Below are 27,350 nucleotides of genomic sequence, written 5' to 3'. Positions count from 1 at the left end.
CTGCATTAATAGCAATGTTCTCAGAGTGACAAACAAGCCTCACTTTTAGGCCGGTCTTGAAAGTTTGTGGTAAAGGGGCAGTATCAGCCATCTGTATTTCTTGAAGAAGCTTTTGAAAAATGGAACACATTTATTCAGAAATGCCACGTTTTGAGAATGAGTTTTCTGTTTTTCAGAAGGAAGCGAATTCTTTTGCTGAGATGGAAAGGAAAGAGACTTCCTTTCGCATTTTGATTCCTAGAGTGTTTGAAACCATAGGTTAGGGCATTAGGTGTTTCCGGAAGGGGGGGTTATTGAAAGGACAGGAGGATTTATGGAAAATGTAGAAGGAATGGAAAGATTTAAAACAGGCAGTAGTCCCTGTATTTTGGAGGTGGTTTCTCAGCTCTCATCTCAGGTTGAGAAACTGCTAAGTATTCCGCTGTTTCCTCTTATTGGGAGAAACAGTGGGCAGCAGGGTGGAAAAGCACGAGTAAGGTAGCAAGAATACATAAAACTGGGCCTGAGGGCATGGCTGTGTTTTTGGAATAAACTGTTGTCTCTGGGATTTTTTTAGGTGTGGATAGAATTTGGCCGAATTAAACTGCCTCAAGGTTATCACCCGAATGATGTGGAGGAAGAGTGGGGAAAGCTCATCATTGAGATGCTGGAGCGGGAGAAGTCACTTCGCCCAGCTGTGGAGAGGTAGGCCCAGAGTCTGAAGGCGACCTGATGTTACCTATCCACTTGGAGCCTGGCATGTGACTATGGTTTTTATCTTATATAGGCTGGAATTGCTGCTACAGATTGCGAACAAAATCCAGAATGGTGCTTTGAACTGTGAAGAGAAGCTGACACTAGCTAAGAATACACTGCAGGCTGTGAGTGTGTGCTGTCTCTCTCCTCATGTCCCGTGTTCTCCCCTTCTCACCCTGTGCTCTAATGGTCCAGATTAACAACTGACAAGTCCAGCCGTGTCACTTCCTCACTCTTTGATGTGCAGTGACCCTTTGGCTCTCTCTCGGTCCGTGTGGCTGGGGGCACTGGTATTCTCCCATGCCCATTACTCCCTTTCTCTCTTAGGACGCTGCTCACCTGGAATCGGGACAACCAGTACAGTGCGAGTCAGATGTCATCATGTACATTCAGGAATGTGAAGGTCTCATCAGGCAGCTGCAGGTGGACCTCCAGATCCTACGGGATGAGAATTACTACCAGCTAGAAGAGCTGGCTTTTAGGTGAGGAACATGAGACACAGAGGGCTTGCTTACTGCTGAGGGTTACAGATCAAGAGTCAGCCCCGGAATCTTGTATCTTGAGTCAGAGATTAGTGGCTCAGTGGGGATACTATAGGTATTTGGGGCAGGAAAATTCTCATGGTGGAGGACAATTTCCCCTTACTGCAGGCCCTTTCCACTAAGTACCTATAGGATTCCCTCATCATTGTGGGATCTTATAACACCCACACATATTTCAGAGTGGCCTGCTGGGATACAGTACCACATTTAGGTTAGAACTGCTGTTGATCGAATGCATCATTTTGTAGAAAAGAAAACCAAGCCCCATAGAGAGGATAAGGATCATCTAAGTCACGTAGTTTGTACAGAGCCAAGACTAAGACTCATTTCTTTTGACCCGTTATCCATTGTTCATTCCGTTATACTATCCAAAAGTTAAATAAGCAGATACTGGTTTGCCTCCTTCCAGTTAACACTATAATTTGGCATTTGCCTCAACAGCTCTGAATGATGAAGATGTTAATATCACCTTGCATTCATATAACACTTCTTTTTCAAAACAATTTTCCTGATATGATCTCATCTTTATTTTTATCTCATCCTTGTCAAATGGATAAGGCATATTTTATCTTAAAAATTGCATTGCAGGGGTACCTGACTGGCTCGGTCAGTGGAGCATGTGACTCTGATCTCAGGGCTGTGAGTTCAAGCTGCACGTTGGGCTTCCTACTTTAAAAAAAAAAAAGTGAGTTACAGATTTAAGCCCCTTCCTGTTTTCTCTTCTTGCATTTCAGGGTTATGCGCCTGCAGGACGAGCTGGTCACCTTGCGTCTAGAGTGCACAAACTTGTATCGAAAGGGCCATTTCACGTCACTTGAATTGGCTCCGCCCTCTGCTTTAACCACTACTCATCTGAAAGCAGAGCCCTTGACTAAGGGAACCCATTCTTCCTCTACCTCCTGGTTCCGGAAGCCCATGACTCGGGCTGAACTTGTGTCTATCTCCTCCTCTGAGGATGAAGGCAATCTTCGATTTGTGTATGAACTACTGTCTTGGGTAGAAGAAATGCAGGTGGGTGTATGTTCCAAATGTTTATGCAGTACATTCAGGTTTACTGGATCCAGCAGCTTGTCTAAAGGGGTCAGGTTGCTCTATGCCCCTGGTGTAAACTCTCTTAAAATTAATGCTGCCAGGGACTCAAGCCCCTTTCTCAAATGTTAAGTGGGTGAGGTCAGCTCAAATCCTCAAAAATCCTATACCAAATAGCATAGGCTTTTCTGATTTGAAGTCCTTTGGGAGTCTGTTCCCTTCAGCTAACTGCTGAAAGTGGAGCTGATAGAAGAAACTGCAGCCTACATATTCTCAGTCACCTTTTCAGACCTTTCCTCATTGGCAGGGGAGCTGATTCTTCACTCTTTGTTGCTGGTCTTACCTCATGAGTTGAAGCCCATCTCCCTGTGTTTCGTAGTTCTTAGGGGCACTGTTCACATGTATTCTAGGATCATGGTTCAAGTTCGATATTGTCCTTTTTATCCTTCTAATCCTTTTGTTTTCTTTATTTTTAAGATTTTATTTATTTATTTATTTATTTATTTATTTATTTATTTATTGGAAAGAGAGAGAGAGTGCACCAACAGGGGGAGGAAGAGGGAGAAGCAGACTTACCCTTGAGCAGGGAGCCCGACACCGGCTCAGTCCTAGGACCTCAGGTCATGACCTGAGTTGAAGGTAGACACTTAACTGACTGAGCCACCCACGCACTCCATCCTTTTGTTTTCTTTTAAATTCTTCCCATGGTGGTGGATTCCCCAGGTACCAATAAATAAAAACATCCAAAGACAAACTATTTGAAAATTACCTGCCATTGGTCAGTAGTTGATGCCATGAATGAAGTTTAACATTTTTAGCTGTTTCTTTCTTAAATCCATTCTGATTGTGAAATGAAGAGTGTCTATTAAGGAAAAGGCCTAAAGTTTATGAAGTTAATTTTCAGCCATGGAAACACCTTTCTGCTTGGTAAACTCAGGCATGTATCCTGTAATGCAGCGGCAGAAGGCTGCCCTTGTTGCAGTAGTTGGTGGGGTCTAGGCTCCAGCTCGTTGGGGGTAATGTTGGCCTGTTTTCCTGTAAGAGACCATGATGGAGATGGCCTAGGTGTCCTCTTGCCCAGTCTTCTACCCTCAACCCCCTTGCCCAACATCAGTCCTGAAAATTTTCTGTTTGTCTATTTAGTCAATTATATACGTATTTTTTTTTTTTTCCTTTCCAGATGAAACTGGAGCGAGCAGAGTGGGGCAATGACCTGCCTAGTGTGGAGTTGCAGCTGGAAACACAGCAGCATATCCACACCAGTGTGGAAGAACTGGGCTCAAGTGTCAAAGAGGCCAGGTTGTATGAGGTGCGTGGCATTCAGAATGCATTATGGCAGGGTGCGGTGAGGCGGGGTAGGTAATGGAGTAGTGTGCACTGGACAGCTATTTCCGAGAAGGGGACTCTGGGGGCACCTGGGTGGCTCAGTCAGTTCATCTGATTCTTGATCTCAGCTCAGGTCTTGATCTTGGGGTTGTGAGTTCAAGTCCCATGTTGGGCTCCACGCTGGGCATAGAGCCTACTTTAAAAAAAAACAACAACAAAAACAAAACAAACAAACAAAAAAACCAGACATAGGATGAGGGAGCTCTGGAAAAGAATGGTAACCATGAGCAGCAGTTTACAACAAATTCCCTTTCCGCATGAAGTGTCTCTTCTGCCCTTTGAAATACCCTTAAGAGCAAGGTATTTTTATTAACCCTTTTTACTAAAAAGAATTGTGATACTGAAAGCTGAGGTCAAAATCAGTATGTAGTGAGTGCAGTTGCTAAACACAGGCCCTCTACTCCCAAAACTTCATGCTCCTTCCACTTCACCTCCTGCCTGCAGGGAGATCTGGTATGGAGAAACTGTTCAATAAGTCTCTCCCTCCCTCATTCTGTCTTCCCTTTTGTAATTTCAACTTTTCCCTTCAAAAAAGCAATTGAGTAGTTTGGGAATCATTAGACGTAGGTTTTTCTAGAAACCTCCCAGAGTTGCTGGAAGCACGAGATCTGTCAGTTGTATTCACCCCCGCTGGACTGTCCCTCACCCAGTGCTGCCCCAGGCTTTAAAACCTGACCCAGAGACTTGTTATCTCAGCTAACCAGTCCCTATCTGTGTGCCTACATAGTTGAAACCACACTGCACATATAGTTTACTTACTTTTTCTCTAACGTATCTTTATTTCATGCCTTTCTTGTCAGGGAAAAATGTCCCAAAATTTCCATACCAGTTATGTTGAAACTCTTGGAAAGTTGGAGACACAGTATTGTAAACTGAAGGTGAGTTTTGGCTCTTTTGTTCTTTTTATGGACAATCCAGTTCTTTCTAAACAACTGTCTTTGCTAATTCAGAAAGTTATGGTTCAGCCCTGTTTTGGTTTTCTGTTTATTAGATTATATCACTTACTTTGCAATTATTCATATGTATTATAACATTTTCTCAGTTTTCTTAGTGGATCAGAAACCACTGCCCCAGAAAGTTTTAATTAAGTAAATCCTGTCCTAGTTTCCGTGTTTCACCAAAGCAGTGACTTATGTGCTTTGAGACACCAAAACTAAAAGTTCAAGATTAGCAGGAAGGAGACTCCTCTTGAATCTCTTCTTCATTCTTGTCTTTCGAGATTGTCCAGAGTAGGACAGGCCTAGGATCATTCTTTATTCAGAGAGCCCCAGAAAAGCCTGGTGAATTCTAATTTCTTGCTGGGATTGACCAGGGCTCTGGGAGTCCTGTATCAAACTTGTACTAAATTTGAGTTCATGGAGAAGCACCCAGAGATGGAAAATCAAGGCTCAATTTATTTCCTGGATTATTCTTTGCTTTGATGTCACATGTGCTATCTTCTACAGAGGAAAGGCTGGCAATCTAACCTTATAATCCTTGCTTTGTCTAGGAAACTTCTAGCTTCCGGATGAGGCACCTTCAGAGCCTGCATAAATTTGTCTCCAGAGCTACTGCTGAGTTGATCTGGTTGAATGAGAAGGAGGAGGAGGAGCTCGCTTATGATTGGAGTGACAACAATCCCAACATCTCAGCCAAGAGAAACTACTTCTCTGTGAGTCTAGCACAACAGACCTGTCATATTTATGTATTAGCAGAAGAAATCAGAGTCTGTTGAGAGCTTGAATTTCTGGATTTGCATTTTGCTAGGTAGAAATAAGGACTTCCCTGCTTAAATGCACCTGTGCGTGTGAGAAGTGTACATGGAGAGAGGGGAACGTGCGCTCTAGAATGTATTTACCTTAGAATGCATTTAGAAAGGCAGCGTGTTAGGATGCCTGGGTGGCTGTCAGCTCAGTGCCTGCCTTTGGCTCAGGTCATGATCCTGGAGTCCCGGGATTGAGCCCCACATCAGGTTCCCTGTTCAGTTGGATATCTGCTTCTCCCTTTCCTGCTGCCCCTCTCCCTGCTCCTTTTCTCTCTCTCCCCTTCTCTCTCTCTCTCACTCGCTGTCTCTCTCAAATAAATTTTAAAAAAGAAGAAAGAAAGAAAGAAATGCAATGTCTTGGACAAAGAGTATCAGTCTGAAAGTTGAGTCCTTTCAGAATAGCTTTGTGTTTAAGATGATAGGCTTTGGAGTGAAAGAGACCTGGGTTCAAATTCTTCTCCACTTACTGGCTCTGTGACCCTAAGCAAGTTATTTAATCTCTCTGGACTTCTATAAAATGGGACAATAGTACCACTTCAAAGGATTGTGTAAAAGATTGACTAGCTACTATAGGCAAAACACTTAGTAGAGGGCTTAGATATTGTTTAATTGAGGTATACTCTTGGCTTCTCACAAATTCTGAATTCTCTTAAGTTCATTTAATAATTTTTTCGTCAAAAATCTTCATCTGTAAAATGGGAAGGGCAATTCAGCATTGGGGAATGGTATAATACTTTTTACTCTTTTTCAGTGAATACAAGTAGGGTCATTTTTGTTAAGTGTATTTCCACATCTCAGAGGTTTTTTTAAAATTTTTAAATTTTTTTTTTTTTTTATGTAACAGAGAGAGAGATCACAAGTAGGCAGAGAGGCAGGCAGAGAGAGAGGGGAAAGCAGGCTCCCGGCTGAGCAGAGAGCCCGATGCGGGGCTCAATCCCAGGACCCTGAGCCGAAGGCAGTGGCTTAACCCACTGAGCCACCCAGGCGCCCCCACATCTCAGAGGTTTTTAAGGATTTTGTAAACTCTATGCAAATGGGAAGCTTTTTTACTAACACTTAGTTTAGATACTTTTAAATTCAATTAGAGTTTAAAAAATATAAATGTCTCCTGATTGGAGAATGGTATCTGATTCTTCTGTAGTAAAGGAGAAAGAATAGATGCTATAATATAGAAAACAGTCTGTCTGAAAATGGAAATGAGGCTATGGTGAAGATAAAAAGAAAGTGCTTAGAAAGAAGGGACCAGATCTGACAGCAGGGATCCATACCTAGCTTCACAGAAGAGCTAGCATCTAAGTTGTGTCCTGTACTCTTAAAAGAATTTAAGGGCAGTGGAGGGCACTGCAGGCTAGTGGAATAGTCTGAGCAAAGCCTGCCAGTCAGTTATTGGGATCTAAGGGTGTGTCAGGTACTATGTTAGGCCAGTGGGGACATGAATCAGACCCACCTGTCAAGTTATCTCCTTCCTCTGTGTCCATTGCTCATCCTGTATTCCCCTGCTTCCTCAGGTCTGGCCCAGGTCCCATATCCTTTGTGAATCATTCTCCAGTAATCCTAACATTTTTGCTCTTCTCTGAAACCCTTTGGCATGTGCTGTTTATTCTTCTCATCTTGGCACTAACCCTGTGTTGAATGCTCCTTTAAAGTCGGGCAGGAGGGGTGCCTGGGTGGCTCAGTCATTAAGTGTCTGCCTTTGGCTCAGGTCATGATCTCAGGTCATGACTGAGCCCAGTGAGCCCTGCATCGGGCCCCCTGCTTGGTGGGAAGCCTGCTTCTCTCTCGCTCACTCCTGCCTGTGCTCCCTCTCTCGCTGTCTCTCTCTACCAAATAAATAAATAAACTTGGGGCACCTGGATGGCTCAGTGGGTTAAGCCTCTGCCTTCTGCTCAGGTCATGATCTCAGGGTCCTGGGATCAAGCCCCACATCAGGCCCTCTGCTCAGCGGGGAGCCTGCTTCCCCCTGACCCTCTGCGTACCTCTCTGCCTACTTGTGATCTCTCTCTGTCAAAGAAATAAACAAAATCTTAAAATAAATAAATAAATAAATAAACAAACTCAATAAATAAATAAATAAAGTTGGGCAGGGAATACAGCCTTTTCCTTATTCTCCTCCCCCTTTGATAGCACTTACTGCATGCAACTGAATTCAATTTTCAGGAATTGACAATGCAACTGGAGGAGAAACAGGATGTGTTTCGGTCTCTACAAGATACAGCAGAGTTGCTGTCACTTGAGAACCACCCAGCCAAGCAAACCGTGGAGGTATGTGACTTGAGAACGTGAAGGAGTCAAGTGCTCAGAACTTGTCATTAGAGAAGCATTCAAATCTGAGACTTTGTTCTGCTGCAGCACCTTGGAGGAAGTGTCAATGATCATTTGTCTTGGATCCTCTCTCTTGTCATCCCGGCCCCCAAAAGACTACAAATAAGGGGAGAATACGATGAGAAACTAGAAGAGCTAGAGAGGCCTATTGAACCATATTTTTTCAGATAAGCATCCAGGCAGATCCTTTCTCTTGTTGGTATGGTGCCTTTGCCCAGAGAAGAGAGACAGGAGGACTGGGAGGGATTTATTTATATTCGGGTTTTGCTGATCATTTACAACTGACCCTTGAACAACATGGGTCTGAACTGTCTGGCTCCACTTATACGTGGGTTTTTTTTTTTTTAAATAAATACCATATAGTACTGTAAATGTATCTTCTCTTCCTTATGATTTTTTAGTAACATTTTCTTTGCTGTAGCTTACTTTATTTCAAGTATATGGTATATATATAGTATGTGATATGTATAATGCACAAAGTACGTGTTCATTGACTATGTTATCAGTAAAGCTTCTGGTCAACAGTAGGCTATTAGTAGTTACATTTCTGGGGAGACAACAGTCACGTGTGGATTTCCGACTGCTTGGAGGTTCGGCGCCTTCAGGCCCTCCATTGTTCAAGGGTCAGCTGTAGTTGCAGTTGAGTGTGGGAGAGGCCTTTTATGTGTAACCCTCGTTAGATGAAAGGCAAGCCTCTTTCTGATGGCGGGCGCTCAGCAGATGCCTGTCAGGTATCTCTGTGTATCTTTGGTTGGCCTGTCACTGGCAGAGCTGTGCTTGGAAGAGAGCACTGCATGCGGACGTTGTTAAGCCCTGCCCTTTTGTGTGTGGGTTCGGTTCCTGCAGGCTTACAGTGCCGCCGCCCAGTCCCAGTTGCAGTGGATGAAGCAGCTGTGCTTGTGTGTCGAGCAGCATGTGAAAGAGAATACTGCTTACTTTCAGGTACGTGGGCTTTGTGTTTATGTCTGTGTGCACATTATGTGTCTGCATGTGCACACAAGACCACGCATGGAAGAGGTGGGGGGAAACACACACTTGCATCAGTTAACAGGTACTATGTAAACCTACACCCCAAAGCACAGCTGCTGAACAACAGTCCTTTAGCTACCTCTTGGTTCTGTGGGTTGGTAATTTGGGTTAGGTTCTGCTGAGATGAGGAAAGATGATTTTTCTCATCTTGCCTAGCTTATAGATGGCTGCAGGCAGCTGATAGGCAGGTGAGGTGCTGGTGGGCCCCAAACGGCATCACTTCCATGTCAGACAGTGGGTTGGAGTGGTGGGATACAAGTCTCTGGCATCTAATAGGCTCTCCTAGGCTTTTTTCATGGAGTAGCTATGTTCCACAAACAGCCAGAGAGAGCAAGCCCCAGGGCACAAGCCCTTTCTTCTGCTGTCACATTTATTAATGTGTCATTGGGCAAAGCAAGTCACGTGCCTATATGCCCAGCTTCAAGGGGAGAAGTAGACCCTCCCTCTTGATGGGAAAAGCTGTAAAATATCAGGACCATTTTTCTTTTTTCAGTCCGTCACAGCTTCAAGAATATACTCCTTGTTTTCAGGGGAGGGTGGCAGGAGGAGATAAGCTGTTACCTCTCTTTGGGTTTGCCCTAAATGAAATAATCTTCTTAATCATTTTATAACCTTATCAATGGATTGGAACATTTGATCGCTCAACCTCTAGGCTTTTCATGATGTCTACCTCACAGCCAAGTGTTGTCACCAGCAGTGTTTCCGAGGAGGGGAAACCAACTGACTTTCCTGTAGGGTGCCATAGGCTTTGTGGTTGTCATCACTGATATTTCCCGGACGTAGCATTTCAAGCCCTCAGTTTCTCCTCCTGTGGACCTTGTGATGCAGCATCACTAATCCAGGAGTGTCATCAGATCCTGGCAGCTCTGCACCAATTTGCTCTTTCCTGGTTAACATGCTTGTGTTGTGATGAGTTGCACATGAGGTACCCCTCCTCTCGCCACAGTTCTTCAGTGATGCCCGGGACCTGGAGTCATTCTTGAGGAACCTCCAAGACTCCATCAAACGAAAATATTCCTGTGACCACAACACCAGCTTATCTCGCCTCGAGGACCTGCTCCAGGACTCCATGGTGGGTGTTGTATCAGCGGGATGATTACTTCTGAGAAACAGAGTAAACCATCCCAGCTGCTGCTGTTGGTATCCTTGAAAGCTCCAGGGCAGTGGGTTATTGCTATACTGTCTGGCTCATTTCAAATAGAGTTTAACCCCAGTTTTGTTCTTTTTCTTTTTTTCCTTTTCTTTCTGTAAAAAAAAGTTGCTAATAAGATTCTTTTGGGTATGCTATTGAAGTAATGGCCTAGTCCTTGTGCTCAGCATACTTTCTTTGCTTGTTCCTATTTTAATTCAGTAGTTGGGACCAAAGATGTGGTGTATAGCATGAAATATAGAATTGAAGGGGATTAGGTGACACCAAATTGTTTTTTATTCTCTCATGCAAAGAGAATTCAAACCAATGAACTAGACCTAAGCCAAATTTTTCCTCTTTGGTAATTTTGTTTTGATAAAATGAGATATTAGAATATTGATTTTAACTAAGGATAACATTAAAATCTTACTTAGATATAATGCAATATTTGTCCAGTTTATGTGGCAGTAGTAACTTAAAAAAATTTTGTATCCAATATTTAATCCAACTCAATTTTATATTCATTTTCTCCAATGAATTATTCTTTCAGGAATGCTGGTAATAAAATCAGAGCAGGACTATTTACATGTATTGAATGTATATTATACTGAGTTGGCAAGACAAGGCTTCAGTTACATTCCAAATTAAGACATTAAGAGTATGTAATAGGGAAATTATTTTTTTCTATATGAGAAGCAGGGGACTCTCATTTCAGTAGGAAATTACAAGTAAGAGAACGAGAATAACCCAAAACCGTCATTTTTTCATGAGTGAGACTTGGGTATTTGTGAACATTAGTTGATTATTTATTATTTTTACACTTTCAGGTATTATTAACCCGTGAATGGGTTCACATTCACTGTTTCACCTGGGCAAATAATCTGTTAATTTAATTAACTTGGAATGAAGGATAAAAGCCTGACGTTTTAGATATTGTCTCTAGAATGTCTCTCTTGAAGGTACTTCAAGTATGAAGGAGGAATATAATAATCCTTGGCTATTATCTCCTCCCTTCCACAGAGTACCTTCCTGTCTTAGGGTAACTCCTCTGCAATTGTTGTCATATCTTCTCTTCTCGAGGGTCGCTGCTCTGTTCCCTCCTCTCCAGGTCAGGGGCATCGGGTTGGCGGCGTCATCTGGGCATGAAGTCACCTGGGTCTGCTCCTCAGCTTTTCCTCAGCTTGTCCGTCAGGTTCGGGAGCATCTGTCATGGCTTCTGGTTCTTTTCAGAACTTTTACCACGCTGAGCACTTGGTCTCTGGAACTTGAGATGTTTGGCTGTGGGTTAGACAGAAATTGACATCTTTATTGCAAGGAAACGGAAATGGGTAGACCAGCTCTCAAGTATGGAACAGTGTGGCTGTCTCCCTGATATATTCCATTCCTCTTTCTTAACTAATAAGTTAAAGTTGTATTTCTTCCAATCATGCTCCCGGGGACAGGCACAGGTAGTTTATTTAAGCATTTCTTTTTCTTTACTTGCATATTCTTAATTCTTTAATGGCATTTCTTAACATTATTAACTCTTTACTCTCATCACATCTACTTCCATCCTAAGAAAGCCCTCTTCTAAGGACTTTTTATACCTCAAAATGGGCTTGACACATCCTGGTAATACATGAAAGTTATCTTTTATTCTCTAACACAATTGGTAGTAGATTACTACCAATTTTGTGGGCAAGAAGTTCATTAGTTTTTAAGATAATGGGGTTTGCAGAGACTTGAGAGCTTCAATTTTGCATGATACTTCTTTCAAACTAGTCAAATATACGTGACTGTGGCACAGCAAGACACTAAAAGGTAAATCCTAAATCATTTGTCATGATGTCTTCACCAACAGCATCGGTTTATAAATTGTTGGTGGAAGAGCTAAGATCTTTCTCTAGAAAGTTTGATTCAATTTAAGAGAGTGAAATATCAATAGTAGAGCTTGGGAGGTATAATTATTTAAAAATTTCTTAAAGAGCACAATTCTGGCTTCTCCTAAGCAAAAGGCAAGAATTGGCTTCTACCAGTAAGAAAGTGATTATAATAATAATAATAGCAACGGCAACGTTGTTATTATTGTTCTTAAACTTCCATGCTTTCTGAACCTTGTTTGGGGAAATCCCATGTTAGCTGTGTTTATCTGTATTTGGCAGCTGGCAGTTCTTTTTTGTTTTATGTTTTTATTATTTTTGCATGTGGCTTCATGATTCATTGAAAAGAGCACAGGGAGAAAGCTGAACAATTTGAGTACAAAAGCACTTGGTAGAAGACAGAAATATCCTCTCCTTGTTTTTTTATCTCTGTATTTCTAAGATGGCTCCACCACGGATCCCTACTTAACTGAGAAATGACATTCTCTGAGGGAGCGGAGCACTCAGTTTTCTTTGTTGACTCGGCACCCTGAGTGGCAACATTAATGTGTTTTTGTGTTTCTTCTCACTTTGTAGGATGAAAAAGAACAGCTTATACAGTCCAAGAGTTCTGTTGCCAGCCTCGTTGGGAGATCCAAAACCATTGTTCAGCTAAAGCCACGCAGTCCTGACCACGTGCTGAAGAGTACCATTTCTGTGAAGGCCATCTGTGACTATCGGCAGATAGAGGTGAAGCGAGGGAGGGGTACCTCTGGCTACGGAGGGAAGGAAGGGAGAAGCAAAACCTTCAGTTAGGGTTATGATAGGGAAAGGTCCAGTGGTAGAGGTGTTTTGTTTTGTTTTATTTTGTTTAATTAGAACTTAAATATCCTTTTTTTTTTCTTCCAGATTTTATTTATTTATATGACACAGAGAGAGAGAGACAGCAAGAGAGGGAACACAAGCAGGGGGAGTGGGAGAGGGAGAAGCAGGCTTCCTACTGAACAGGGAGCCCGATGCGGGGCTCAACCCCAAGACACTGGGATCATGACCTGAGCTAAAGGCAGACACTTAACGACTGAGCCATCCTGGTGCCCCAGAATTTAAATATACTTTAAAAAAAAAAAGGTGGAACTCTACAGGCTTGATCTACTCCCTACCTCAGAGATTGGCATCATCATCCCCTCCCACCCCCCATATCCTAAGTGGTGTCAGAAATGGTACTTCGTAGCACCTGAGCAATACCTTTGGCTTTTCCCCTCTTATCCCCTACAACTAGTAGGACTACCAAATCAATATCAACTTGTAACTAAATATCTCTTAGATGTAGTTTTTTCTGTCCTTGCAGCTACTACCCTAAGTTAGACCATCAGTTTCTTTTGCTTGGATCATAGCATCGCCTCCCCAATTCAATGCGTTCTTTATCTTTACACTAGCATGATTTTTATTTTTTTTAAGATTCACTCATTTTATTTATTTATTTATTTATTTATTAAGATTTTATTTATTTATTTGACAGACAGAAATCACAAGTAGGCAGAGAGGCAGGCAGAGAAAGAGAGATGGAAGCAGGCTCCCCACTGAGCAGAGAGCCCGACGTGGGGCTTGATCCTAGGACCCTGGGATCATGACCTGAGCTGAAGGCAGAGACTTTAACCTACTGAGCCACCCAGGTGCCCCTCACTCGTTTATTTTAGAGAGAGAAAGCATGTGAGCAGGGTAGGGGCAGAAGCAGAGAAAGAGAGAATCCTCAAGCAGACTCCTTGCTGAGAACAGAGCCCAAAGCAGGGCTCAATCCCAAAACCCTAAGAGCATGACCTCAGCTGAAATCAAGAGTCAGCCACCCAGGTGCCCCCTGGCATGATCTTTTAAAAAAAAAAAAGTCATTCCCCTTCTTACATTCTGTAACAATTCCCGAATTCCATTTAGAAAGTTTAAATTCCTTAATGTGGCTTCAAGGTCCCAACTAATCTTTCTTTACCTCTCTAGGCAAGACTGGGTCATTGTCCCTTTCATGCATTCCCCTGGTAAATTGCATTTTTCACACAGTATTCTAATTCTATATCCAACCAGAATATGTGGAATATAGACCATGTCTCTCAGTTTACCATTCTATGTCCAGTGGCCCACCAAAATTCCAGGCACATATTAGGCTCAATAAATATTTGTAATGAAAAGAATGAACTTCTCTGGCACTTTTCTGTGTCTCAGTATTTCTGTCTATAGAATAGGGATGATCATGTTGGTTATTTATTTCCCAAGAGAAGGAATTGATGATTTCAGAATGCTTAAACCTTTTCGGGGATTTGAGTGGAATGACAAGAAGGGAGAAAGAGGAAATACCACAAAGGCAAGGTTGCAATTATTCATGTCCCTTTAACTTTTACCCTAATGATTGTAGATGCAGAGAGATAGCTCTTGGAGGTCTTAAGACAGTCTTCTTATAACATTCATATACTAAGTTACTGGACATGTAATAAACATTGAACAAACACTTGCTTCGTTGATGTATTTGATGTCACAACCTTTCCTGTGTTACGTATTTATAAGGTTATCTTTTTGTCAAAATCAGGAAACCTCACTAATTGATGACAGATTTCAAAAATGATTTTTTTCTTAAGGAATTCATAGCCTTGGAGTCAAGTACCATATCATAATGGGTTGTTGGTTTATCTGTTAGCAATAACTTATGAGTGTATCTCCTCAGATCACCATCTGCAAGAATGATGAGTGTGTATTGGAAGATAATTCTCAGCGGACCAAGTGGAAAGTGATCAGCCCCACAGGGAATGAGGCAATGGTGCCATCGGTCTGTTTCCTCATCCCCTCACCCAATAAGGATGCCATTGAGATGGCCACCAGGTAACTGCTCAGTTGCCCATTGTGCTTCTTGGCCTGAGTGAGCTAATGGAGGGATGAATCTGCATTTGTGATCTTAAACACAGCAGCCAAGTTTTTAAGTTTCTTCTGGGAAAGGCCTCCTATTAGGATACCAGATCTTGCACTGGCAGCTACGTTGTAGCTTTTCAGTAAATGCTTATGTTCAATTGAGATATATTCAGTAATCATTCTTGAGTTAAATTCAGAAGACTGATTTTTATATTGATAGTTAATTTTCTTCTCTTATTTTATTACTGACATACACATACATATTTTTAAAAGCTGAAGTATACCACGAAGCTAATAATAAAACCCACCTACCCCAGAGTTCTGTTTTCCCGAGTTTGTTATTTTTAACCATTGATTTTGGTATCACTGGAATTTTAGTGGGATTTTTGGAAAGGGAAAAGATAAACTAATGGGTTTAAGGTCTCTTATTTAAGTGAGGCCCTGGCTTCTAGTTTTCCATCCTATTCTTTATATCTCACATTTCTTGACTTAAAGAAATTCAAGGTAATGTAGTGTGTGTTGAATATGTCTGTGTATTTGTGAGTTTGTGAGTCCAGAAGTTGAGATTGAATTAGGCATGGGATGCTTTAGAAAAAAATTTTCTCTGGTCCTTCATACTGCAGTTTTGTTTTTTTTATTTTTAATATGCCAGATGACTTTTTAAGTTGCTCTTAATTTTCAAACACCATAGCAGTTTTGTGAATATATAGACCATAGCAATGTACTTTTTAAGCATTGATATTATCATTTTTCGACAATTCTCTAGATGAGGTTTTTTTGGCTACTTTTCCCCATTACTTCTCTTCATGGACGTACCTTCTCACTTCTCGCGATTATATTATATACAGATCACATTTATAAGGCTGCCAAACGTATGCTAACATCATAGACATAACACTGTGATAAGTTCAGATTGTTTGAATAGCTCAGTTAATTTTGTTCTACAGATTGCCGCATTAGTATTTGATTCCTTGCCTTTCTCTGTTCAGTATACAAACCCAGTTCTGCTAAGGCAATCACATTTTCCCCCTGGAAGGTCTTTAACGCAGAATTCAAGTTTTAGAAAAGCTACCACCAGATTCTCTGTTGTTTCTAGGGTGGAGCAGTCTTATCAGAAAGTGATGGCCCTCTGGCATCAGCTACATGTTAACACCAAAAGCCTTATCTCCTGGAACTATCTGAGGAAGGACCTGGACCTTGTAAAGACCTGGAACCTGGAAAAGGTAAGTGTGAAAGCCTTACCTCAGGTTCATATCCAACTGGCAAGCTTTTTTCAGAGGAAACTTTTCTCATTACCGTGAGACTCCCACTCACCCAAAGAGAATAGAGCGGAGTCAGGGATAATGTTTCAGAATTATGGGGTCTTAGGAGCTAAAAACCAGCAGCCTAAATGGTTAAGGAAGTTCCTGATGAAAATAAATGACATCTTCTCTCTTCTTGGCCAACCGAAGACTGTAGGCTTCTCTTCACTCTGCTCTTGTATAAGTGCGTATGTAGTAGAGGAATACTGGTGAATTAAAAATTATGAAGGGTTGTGTCCAAGAGGGCACAGTGGGTGCTTCTGGTGTACTGGTCATATTGTTTCTTGATCTAAACGCTGATTATATGGATAAGTTCTGTTTCTGAAAAATCAACATGTTTGCAGTTACGGTGTGTGCACCTGATTTGTGTATATGTTAAACATCAATAAAAAGGAGAAATAGAGAATGTATTATGTTCCCATTCTATTAAAATTTCTTCTGTTTTTGTTTTGTTTTGTGTTTTGTGTCTTGTTTTTTCTCTTTAGCTTCGATCCTCAGCACCAGGGGAGTGCCACCAGGTTATGAAGACTCTCCAGGCCCACTATGAAGATTTTTTGCAGGATAGCCGTGACTCTCTGGTCTTCTCAGTATCTGATCGTTTGCGCTTGGAAGAAGAGGTGGAGGCTTGTAAAACCCACTTCCAGCACCTGATGAAGTCCATAGAGAATGGTTTGTGCCTTGGGAAAAGGGAGAAGAGTGGTGGATTGAGAGCCCTGAAGGGTTCTCCTAGACCTTCATGAAAGCTAGAATGTACCACCTTTTTACCATTTGAGGGGCTCAAAACTTGAGATAGGGAAAAACTTATAGAGATGAATTCTCAGAATCAGATCATGGTCAAAAAGGCCCTATTTCAGGCATTATTGCTAATCAACGTATCGCATTTTCTTGTGGCTATAGCATGTTTGGATCTTTAAAGATGAGTATACAATGCAGGGAACTTAGGATCAGGCAAAATGTTCCCCCTATATAAGGTCTTGCTTTAGTATGTGGAATATCAGATCTGCTGCCCTCTATCTAAGGGTGAATCTATTTTTCTTAGGTTTGTTGACCTCACTTGTGGTGCTTCATGTTATCCTGTGCTTCTGCATTTACAGAGGACAAAGAGGAAACTGTGGCCAAGATGTACATTTCAGAGCTGAAGAATATCCGACTACGGCTGGAAGAGTGTGAACAGCGGCTGGTCAAACGAATTCAGTCTCCAGCCAGTTCTAGGACTGACAAAGATGCCCGGCAGGACAATGCATTAAGGATTGCAGAACAAGAGGTAAGCCTGAAGAGCAGGGTGGGTGCTGGCTGCAGTGTAAATGCTTTCAGGGTAAACTGGATGACAAGACAATATGGAGCTTGTACCCTCTCTTCCTTGGTGCTGTCTGTGGAAGTGGCGGCCATCTGTTACTGGGCATCATGGCTGCTCTCAGACCTCTGGTGAAACCCAAGAGTATTAAAAAGAGGACCAGGAAGTTCATCTGGCACCAGTCATACCAATATGTCAAAATTAAGCACAACTGGTGGAAACCTAGAGGCATTAACAATAGAGTGCGCAGAAGATTCAAGGGCCAGATCCTGATGCCCAACATTGGTTATGGGAGCAGCAAGAAAGCAGAGCACATGCTGGCTGCCCAGTGGCTTCCAGAAGTTCCTAGTACATGACATCCAGGAACTTGAAATGCTGCTGATGTGCAACAAATCTCACTGTGCAGAGATAGCTCACAAGGTCTACTCCCAAGAACCACAAAGCCATGGTGGAAAGAGCAGCCCAGCTGGCCATCAGTCACCAATCCCAATGCCAGGCTGTGCAGTGAAGAAAATGAATAGACAGCTTGCTGTGCACCTCATATTTGTGTTAATAAAACTACAAAAAAAAAAAAAAAAAACCAAAAACAAAAACAATGTGGAGCTTAAGAAATAAGGCAACAGACTCATGGCATTCCTACTTTGAGAATTCTTCCCTGCAACCTGCAGATGTCTTTTATCTATGGCAAAGCATGATTTCAGCTCCTGGTGTGTTTCTGACTATTGATTAGTTTTCTACACAGTTGGGAAGGCACACAGACTGGCAGATTGTTCTAAGCACCGCATTTGGGCTACATGTTTTAAGACCGCTTAGCAAAGATGCTGCTGTCTGCTCTATCCCTGACGTGCATGTGTTATTTTCTGTGACATGGTTGCCATCGGCCATCAGATGCAAAAAATACAAGGGAAAACTCAGATTCTACTCTAGGCTCTGATGCACACTTGACTTTTAGCAAGTTAACTCTCATCCTAGTTTCCTTTCTTATAAAATGGAGATAATGGATGAGTCCAAACTATATCACAAAACTTTGGAAGTTAAATGACAGAGTATATATAATGAGTTTTCTGAAAAAGTGAAATGCCATCAAAGTGTAGAGTAGTATTTTTGAAGTAAAAGCAAATATTAATGGCTTTGTTACCTGCTCATAGGTATGTAAAGAGAGTAAGCCAAGGTCTTTGCTTTTGGCTTACAGTGTAGTTAAGGATAAAATGTTGAAGTCACAATTAGGACCTTCAGTATACGAGATGTCATAAGATAGTATGAAGAGTACTTGCAGGTTTCAAAGCAAACATAGCTATAGAAATTTAGAGTATCACTAGACCATTTCTACGTGGGACCATAGGAGAGAGCTCTATGAAGAATAGTGGATTTGATCTGGGAGCTTAAAGAAATGGAAAGGACTGGCAAAATTAGGAGGAATGATTTTTCTTACCTTTCTCAATTATTTTAGCTTGAAGAAGAGGATGAAAGGGCAGTGTAATTTTCTTTGGCTGAGATGGGTTTAAATTCACAAATGAGGCATACCATATAAACCTATAATTTTCATATTGAAACTTTAGTTTTCTGTAGTCATCTGAAATCTGTTTGTCCTGCAAAAATAGAACATTCCAAGAAATGTTAATATTTAGCTCTTCTAAAGGACTTTCCTTTTCTGGATTTACTTTTTATTTTCAAGTAGTTTCAGTATACAGAAAATTTTTTATTGTCGTATAGCCTTCACCTAGATCACACAAATGTTGACATTTTTCTTTATTTGCTTTATCATTTTTCCTATAAATGTACATTATAATAATCTTTTTCTTTTCTTGAGAGTGAGTTCTGTACGTGATGCTCTTTTATCCCTAAATCCTTTTTTTTTAATCCCTAAATACTTTATTGTGCATTTCCAGAAATGAAGGGTAGGCTCTCTTTCTTTTTAAAGATTTATTAATTTATTTGAGGGGCACCTGGGTGGCTCAGTCATTAAGCATCTGTCTTCTGCTCAGGTCATGATCCCAGGCTCCTGGGATCAAGCCCCATATCAGGCTCCCTGCTCAGTGGGAGTCCTGCTTCTCTCTCTCCCACTCCCCCTGCTTGTGTTCCTGCTCTCACTATCTCTCTGTCAAATTAATAAATAAAACCTTTAAAAAAAGGATTTATTAATTTATTTGTGTGAGAGAGAGATAACTTTCATGTATAAGCCTGGAGGGAGGAGCAGAGGGATAGAGAGAATCTCAAGCAGACTCCCCCTGCTCAGTGCAGAGCCTGACATGGGGTCCGATCTCACAACCCTGAGATCATGACCTGAGCCAAAATTGAGAGTTGAATGCTTAAACCGACTGAGCCACCCAGGCACCATAAAGATAGTCTCTTACGTAACCAGAAGACAATGATTAAAATCAGGAAATGAACATTGATAAAATGCTGTTATCTAAGACTTCATTAAAATTTCATCAGTTGGCCTACTAATACCTATTTTGGGCACCCCTACACACACCCCCGCCCCTGCACACACCAGAGAATATTTTTAGTACAGGACTCAATCCAGTATTTACTACACATTGTGTTTAGTTGCTGTGTCTCTTTAAATTTCCTTAACCTGAAACAATTTCTTGATTTTTCATCATCTTTCATGCTCCTGACATTTGTGAAGAGTGCAGGTCATTTATTTTGTAGAATGTCCCTTTGTGTTTATCTGAGGCTTCTCCATGATTAGATATAGGTTACGTGTTTTTGGCAGGAACTCTGCAGAAATGATCTTGTGTCCTTAGTGCATGACCTCAGGAGGCATGTCATATTGATTGGTCCCATTACTGGTGATAATTTGTATCACTTGTTGCTCTTTTCCCTTTTATAATTACTAAGCAAATTGTGGGAAGATACTTTGAGACTGCATAAAAACCTGTTTTATATCACACTTTTACCAACTAGTTTTAGCATCTCGTATTGATTCTTGACTGAATTAATTGTTATGACTGTTCCCAAAGGGTGATTTTCTAATTCTGTTACTTTTTTTACATTATTCCTATTATACTACAATAGAATAAATTTCTATTCGACCAAAAGGGAAGAGCTTGCCTCCCTTCCTCCTTTCTTCCTTCTTTATGTCATTATGGATTTATGGACTCTTGTGTTGCTTAAGGCTTGTAAGTTGTTATTCTCTTTATTTTGATGTTCAGAATTTCCAAAATTTAGCCATTGAGAGCTGCTTCAAGCTGACATCCCTATCATTTTAAAATATCCCCACCTTTCTTTGAGTGCTTTCTTATTTCTCAACAACAAAAAAAATATTGCAGATTCGCTTTGCCTTTGCCAGCCCCACCTCTGTAATCAGCCATTTCTCCAAGGAGTCTCACTTCTTTTTGATGGAGAATGCTATTTAGAAACCAAGATTTGGGTGCTAAGTATGCTCATTATTATTGGGGTGTCATTGTTTCTAGGCCTACTCAGTTGAGAGAGCTAGAAAAATGCATGCTTATAAATACATACTTGCATACACATATACAAAAACACCCCTATGTCACACACACACATTTATGTATATGTGTGTGTGTGTGTGTGTGTGTGTGAATGTGTGTGTGTGTGTATTGGTATATGTAATTATATAATTAGTAGTATAATTATATAATTACATATACCAATACACACACACACACATTCACACACATACACACATATATATGTGTACACATATCTATATGAATGTATCACAAAGGTTATATGCTGATATCGATCAATTTATCAATCCCTCTCTCTGGCACTCACACACACACACACAGACATAACTATGAAGTCCTATGTCTCTATCTTCATCTGGTTCCAAACTAGTACCACAGGGTTCATACTAACCTCTCTTCTTTCCATAATTGTAACTCCCTTCCCCAAGACTGAAAAACCTACTTTACGTTATCCACCGTAAATTTACTTACTGCTCAGTTCTAACATGCAGAGATAAGTATTTTTTTTTTAAGATTTTATTTATTTGACAGACAGAGGTCACAAGTAGGCAGAGAGGCAGGCAGAGAGAGGAGGAAGCAGGCTCCCTGCTGAGCAGTGAGCCCGATGCGGGACTTGATTTCAGGACCCTGAGACCACGACCTGAGCCGAAGGCAGAGACTTAACCCACCGAGCCACCCAGGTGCCCCAATAAGTAGTTTTAGAATTACTGACTCATGGTACTACAAAAAACCAAACCTACTAACTAGAGTTCAACATTTATTTCTGGTTCCTTTTGTCTGTAGCCTACAGTCCAAATCTATATTCAGAAAATACTTGTGTGTGTTCTTCCCGTCCTCCCCCATCAGCACTATTTTGTAGTTTATTCAGCTACTCCTTTATATGTGGGCATTTAGGTTGTTTGCAGTATAGGCTTATTATAAACAAGAACGTTTTTCTAACTTCTGTGTTCAACTCTGTCTCCATCTTTGTTGCGTATCTTGTTCCTGACAGCGCACTCAAGAGGATTTACAACAGCTGAGGTCAGAGTTTGATGTTGTTTCCACGAAATGCAATAGCTTTCTTCATCAGTCTCCGTCTGGTTCGAGTGTCCCAAGCCTGCGCTCAGAGCTCAATCTCCTGGTGGAGAAAATGGACCATGTATATGGTCTGTCCACTGTCTACCTGAATAAGTGAGTAAGCTGAGGATTTGGATCCAAAGGGTGGTGTTTTCACAGTGTGAGAAGGGCCTGGAGTGTTCCATGAACAATCCAGAGAGGTTGCAGATCTTGAAGAGCATGTAGTCATAGAAATGAGACCTTGGCTTTAGTTCCAGGCAACATGGAGCGGGTTCACTGGGGTCCAGTGAAGAAATGCCAGTGACACAGAAAGGGAGATGGAGTTGTAGTGTTAGGACTATTTTGTACTTCATTTCTCTTTGTTTAGATAACTCTGAAAAAAAAAAAAAAAAAAGAAAGAAAAGGGACACTAAAGAATAAAATAAAAATTTTCAGTTAAACTAAATATAGGTTTTAGAGGCTTGCCCTCTACCCATCATGGCCATGAGGTGTCAGAGATCTTAGACTCTTGTAGTGTTGAGTGGGTTTCTGGCCTCGTATCATTTCTCCCATGAGTCCACCACATGTGTGCATGTCCCAGTATCACCTAGAACTATATTTTGAATTGGCTTAAGTTGGCAACACATTTACCATGCTTTCTTGTTTTTGTGAAACCCTGCCATCATCATTTAGTAATGGTAAAACTGATGTTCGCAGTTACATTTGGGAACCTCTCTACAGCACTCCAAGTCTGTGGCTCAGTTCTTTCTGTGTGTTAACGAAGGTGACTTTACCCTCATAGGCTGAAGACAATCGATGTTATAGTACGTAGCATCCAGGACGCTGAACTCTTGGTTAAAGGTTATGAGATTAAGCTAAGTCAAGAAGAAGCAGTACCCGCAGATCTCTCTGCTCTGGAGTCCCATCGGTCTACGTTACGGGTTGGTTGCTCTGAGTTTCATAGGAGCTTGACTTAACATATCCATTGCTTTGGGTTAGCAGAGAAATGCAATTTTGGATGGCATGACAATGATTGAATTTTACATTTGAACTAGGCAGAATATCATATTTAATATATTTAAATGTGGATTCAAAGAAGTTGGGACTGAGAAATATGACTAGCTGGAAAGGGAAAATAAAGGACTATGACTTTCTATTTATTTTCTCCCTTTTCTCCCCAGTAAAATCACTTAGCTATTATCTCATTGATTCTCACAGAATTGTGAGGTGGGTAGGAAAGAGATTTTTATCTCCATTCACAGATGAGCAGAATGAGATTCAGACTGGCTGAACAAGTTATCTTGGTCTCATAGCTTGTAAGTGGGAGAGCCGGGTTTCAAACACTAGTTCTTTGCACATGTCTCTGTACTCTACTGCCTGTCCTGGGCCTCCTGGTGTGCATGAGCACTGTGGAGATGTTTCTAGCACAAACATTATAAGGTCTGGTTTCTGAATTCCATATATAATGTGGAGCCAGCTGTAGGCAATGTCCTTGTTTTCTACCTTAGTCTTTTTTTGCATGGAGTATATTTAACCTGTTGCTGTACTTATGTTTCTATAGCACTGGCTTAGTGATGTGAAGGACAAGAATTCAATGTTTTCAGTCCTGGATGAGGAAATCGCCAAGGCCAAGGTGGTAGCAGAGCAGCTGAGTCGTCTGACCCCAGAGCGAAACCTGGATTTGGAGCGCTATCAGGAAAAAGGCTCCCAGCTACAGGACCGTTGGCACCGGGTCATTGTTCAGCTGGAGACCCGGTGAGTGGTGACCTCACCCTTTTTTTTTTTTTTTTTAACCTATTCAGGAACTAAGTTTTAAACAGAAGTTGAATTATATCTGTGTATTCTTACTTAAAGGCAGGAAATGATAGAGAAAGATACAAATTGAATGACAATATGAATTCTGGACAAGAGAAATGATAGAAAATTGGGACTACCGACCCTAAAACAGACCTGAGACTTGCTTTCGGATCAGCAGTGATGATCTTGTTAGCCATGCTGCTCCTGTTCCAGTTTTTATCTAGTTAAGGCATGAAGACAATGACTCCAGCTCTGAGCCATTTTTCATAGTGGGGCTTTGCAGAATTTCTTGCTTCCACTTTCATTTGCTAAATCAGCGTTTTGGTTTTTTTTGTTTGTTTGTTTGTTTTATTTATTTATTTATTTGTCACAGAGAGAGAGAGATCACACGTAGGCAGAGAGGCAGTCAGAGAGGGGGGGAAGCAGGCTCCCCTCTGAGCAGAGAGCCGAATGCGGGCCTCGATCCCAGGACCCTGAGATCATGACCTGAGCCGAAGGCAGAGGCTTTAACCCACTGAGCCTCCCAGGTGCCCCAGTGGTTTTTATTTGTATTTGTATTAACTGAAATCCTTCTGTTGTCTGAGTTGAATAAGAAAGATAGAAAATGACCTTTCTGAGGCTAGGCTGGGTAGGCAAATATATGGAGAGAAGAGTTCTAGCAACTCTTAAGTTTGGATTGATTCTCTATGATTGAATTACTATTCAAAGTCTAGTTAGACTAATGAAAGTGATATAAGAAACTGTTACCAAAATTAACAGAAAATAACTATTTTCTTCCACCTTTCCCCAATAAATTACAGTGCTCCCTAAATCATAACTAGGGTACCTGTCAGGTACTGTCATCAGGAAACAGAAGTGTATAACCAGCATTACCTTATTGGCAACCTGGCAGTCCTTGGCAACCTAGATAAAAATTTGACAAGGATCATCATGGGATGCTCCCAGGCAGTGTCCGGGGCTAGCATCACAACTGCACCTTCACCCCACAGAGCACCGGGTACAAGCATAGGTCTCGGCATTACACTGTTGTTCCACCATAAAAAGATGTATCCTCTGTGATCAAACCCAACTAGAGGAAGGGGCTAAGGAGGGAATCACAACCATTTATTTTATTGTTTGTACTGAAGTATCTGATGGTAGTCTTTTCCTTTGCTCCTCCAGCCAATCTGAGCTAGAAAGTATCCAGGAAGTTCTGGGAGATTACAGAGCTTGCCATGGAACTCTCATCAAATGGATTGAGGAAACCACTGCCCAGCAGGAAATGATGAAGCCAGGCCAGGCAGAGGATAGCAGAGTGCTGTCGGAGCAGCTCAGCCAGCAGACGGTGGGTGTGACAGCGTGGTGTAAGTTGGGGGGCAGGAGGGTTAATTCATTGTAAAAGATGATGATGGACTACCTATTAAGCTTCCCCCAAATGGTAAGACATTCTGTGCCTCCTCCTCTGAAAAGAGTTCAATCAGAATGGTCTCAAGATGATACTGGTTTTGCATTTAGGCCAGACACACTCATTAGGTGCCCTCCAGTCACGAGTTGTAGTGACTATATTGAAACCATAGATTGGACAGATTAAAATTATCTCGCTTCATTTTGTTTCTTGATAACTGCATTTGATCTTACGAGGATGAGAACACAGGGCACTGACAACCCAGAAAGATGTGAACAGACAAAAATTATTTGAAGTGGTTTTTCCTTGATGGTTTTTGTTGTTGTTGTTTTGTGGGGGTGGGGTTGGTGGCTTGTTTTGTGTAGCATTGCGGTTTAGAGTATGAAGTCTGGTGTTAGATTTCTTGGATTCCAGTCCTGGATCACTCACTCACTATGAGACCTTGACCAAATTACTTAGCCTGTCTGTATTCTACTTCCTCATTAACAAAATGGATATAGTTTGTTACTTGTTCAACCTGTCTCACTCATAAGGTTATTATTGTTAGGGTTAAATGAAATGACACATGTAAAATATGCAGAACAGTGGTTTCCGAAGTGTGGATTCCTGACCAGTAATACCTGCGTCACCTGGGAGCTTGTTAGAAACACAAGTTCTCAGCTCTACTCCAACCTACCGAATCAGAAACTCCAGGGGTATGGGGCCCAGCAATCCGTAGTTTATTCAGCCTCACAGGTGATTCTGATGTAGCTAAGATTTGAAAACTGCCTTAGAACATAATAAATGCTCAGCTATTTTGACGACAATAGGGACAGTGATAACGTTGTTGTGATATTTTCGTTTCTAGGATCTGTTTGCAGAAATCGAGAAGAATCAGACAAAGCTGGACCAGTGTCAGAAATTTTCCCAGCAATACTCCACTATTGTAAAGGTAACTCTAGCATATCCTCAAAGGTACATAAATGATCTCCAGCATGGGAAGATCTTCCTTGTCACTGTAGGTTTTGTTTCTGGACAAATAAGTGCTGCTGTGAGCGGCTGGCCCCATCCTCTAATTAGTGCAGATGTGTAGTGTTCCTGGCCCTACATTTGGGAATGCTCAGAGGGGTACCAGATATCAGCTCTGATTCAAGGAGTCACTCTTCGAATGATCCACGGGTTTTTTAAACCTGCCATGTCAGAAACAGAGTGTTTTGGATTTCCTCTCAAATATACTTTGCATTGTCTTGCCTATTCCAGGAAGTAGTGTCCCATTTTCCTACTTGTGAAGCAAAAAACCTGGGAGTCATCCTTAATTCTTCGCTTTACCATAAACTCTGTGTTGGGTCTGTGAACCATTTGGCTTCATCTTCCAATATGTCCTTGATCTATCTTTTGTTACGCACCCATCTGCCCCCATTTCCCTGCTTTCCACCTAAGTAAGGAATCTTTCTTAGACTGTTCTAATACCTCTGAGCTGATCTCTTGCTGTTACCCTTGTCCCACAGGTTATTTTCCCACATAGTAGCCAGACTTACCTTTTAGAACATGCTGCCTGTCACTGAACCTCAGACATAATTTTATACACTACCAGAAAAGAGGAAACTCTGCCAATTATGCAAATACCATTGATTGTAAGACATATTCTAGTTTTAGAGATGCTAAAATGTGGGGGAAATGTGCACCTCATAATAGCTGAAATACGGTAAATTGGATCATGTCATTCTTTTGCTCATAACTGTCCAGTGACTTCCTATCCTATTCATAACAGAATTCTAAAGCTGTATATGGCCTGTGAGGCCCTGCATGATCTGGTCCCCCCTCCCTATTTCTCTGATAACATCTTTAAATAAAAATGACCTGAGATTATTACATATTATGTTCCTTCCCACTAGAATGTAAATTCCAAGGAAACAAGTTTTTTTCTAACTTGTTCTCCACTATATGTATAGCATTCAGAGCAATGACAGGTACATAGTAGATGCTCAACAATACTTTTTGAATGAGTGAATTTCTTTGGTTAATAACTGCTGAATAGGGAGCCCAGTGTGGGGCTTGATCCCAGGACCCTGGGATCATGACCTGAGCCAAAGGCAGGAGCTTAACTGATTGAGCCACCCAGGCATCCTAGGGAGAGGGAGTCTTAAGTAGACTCCATGCTGAACACCCAGTCCATCGCAGGGCTCAGTCTCTTGACCCCAAGATCACTACCTGAGCTGAAACCAAGAGTCAGACGCTTAACCAACTGAGCCACCCAGGTGCCCCACTATTACTGTTTTTTTAATAGGCTGCTTAAGGAACTCATTGTATGTTTTCCTTCTGCCTAGAGTTTTCTAAGTAGACAACAGAAAGCATGACATTGTAGGCAAAGGGAACTGCATAATCAAAGGCACAGAGGAATGGAAATATAACGATTATATGAGGAAATAGCGAATATGCCGGTGTAGCTAGAAGGTGTATGGTACATAAGAAGCAGAGAC

General features: G+C 41.4%; 1 protein-coding gene and 1 pseudogene across 25 annotated transcripts in view; both read left to right on the top strand.

Moving 5' to 3' along the window:
• MACF1 (microtubule actin crosslinking factor 1) overlaps positions 1 to 27,350 on the top strand; it is a 347,599-nt gene that overhangs the window by 175,664 nt on the left and 144,585 nt on the right. For all 25 annotated transcript variants that reach the window (XM_047723646.1, XM_047723649.1, XM_047723645.1 and 22 more), the window contains 20 exons: positions 557 to 684; positions 767 to 860; positions 1,063 to 1,217; positions 2,012 to 2,288; positions 3,487 to 3,615; positions 4,493 to 4,570; positions 5,182 to 5,343; positions 7,594 to 7,698; positions 8,605 to 8,700; positions 9,734 to 9,859; positions 12,352 to 12,504; positions 14,462 to 14,616; positions 15,740 to 15,866; positions 16,430 to 16,613; positions 17,039 to 17,208; positions 21,667 to 21,845; positions 22,513 to 22,651; positions 23,272 to 23,465; positions 24,669 to 24,831; positions 25,739 to 25,822. In XM_047723646.1, coding sequence (XP_047579602.1) covers positions 557 to 684; positions 767 to 860; positions 1,063 to 1,217; positions 2,012 to 2,288; positions 3,487 to 3,615; positions 4,493 to 4,570; positions 5,182 to 5,343; positions 7,594 to 7,698; positions 8,605 to 8,700; positions 9,734 to 9,859; positions 12,352 to 12,504; positions 14,462 to 14,616; positions 15,740 to 15,866; positions 16,430 to 16,613; positions 17,039 to 17,208; positions 21,667 to 21,845; positions 22,513 to 22,651; positions 23,272 to 23,465; positions 24,669 to 24,831; positions 25,739 to 25,822 — 2,898 coding nt within the window. The remainder of the gene's footprint in view (positions 1 to 556; positions 685 to 766; positions 861 to 1,062; positions 1,218 to 2,011; positions 2,289 to 3,486; positions 3,616 to 4,492; positions 4,571 to 5,181; positions 5,344 to 7,593; positions 7,699 to 8,604; positions 8,701 to 9,733; positions 9,860 to 12,351; positions 12,505 to 14,461; positions 14,617 to 15,739; positions 15,867 to 16,429; positions 16,614 to 17,038; positions 17,209 to 21,666; positions 21,846 to 22,512; positions 22,652 to 23,271; positions 23,466 to 24,668; positions 24,832 to 25,738; positions 25,823 to 27,350) is intronic.
• Positions 17,233 to 18,738, top strand: LOC125096757 (60S ribosomal protein L32-like; annotated as a pseudogene).

The sequence above is a fragment of the Lutra lutra genome, chromosome 4, assembly GCF_902655055.1.
Source record: "Lutra lutra chromosome 4, mLutLut1.2, whole genome shotgun sequence".
NCBI classification, from domain to species: Eukaryota; Metazoa; Chordata; class Mammalia; order Carnivora; family Mustelidae; genus Lutra; species Lutra lutra.
The sequence above is the reverse complement of the archived record's forward strand: the minus strand, read 5'-3'. Positions and strand labels throughout refer to the sequence as shown.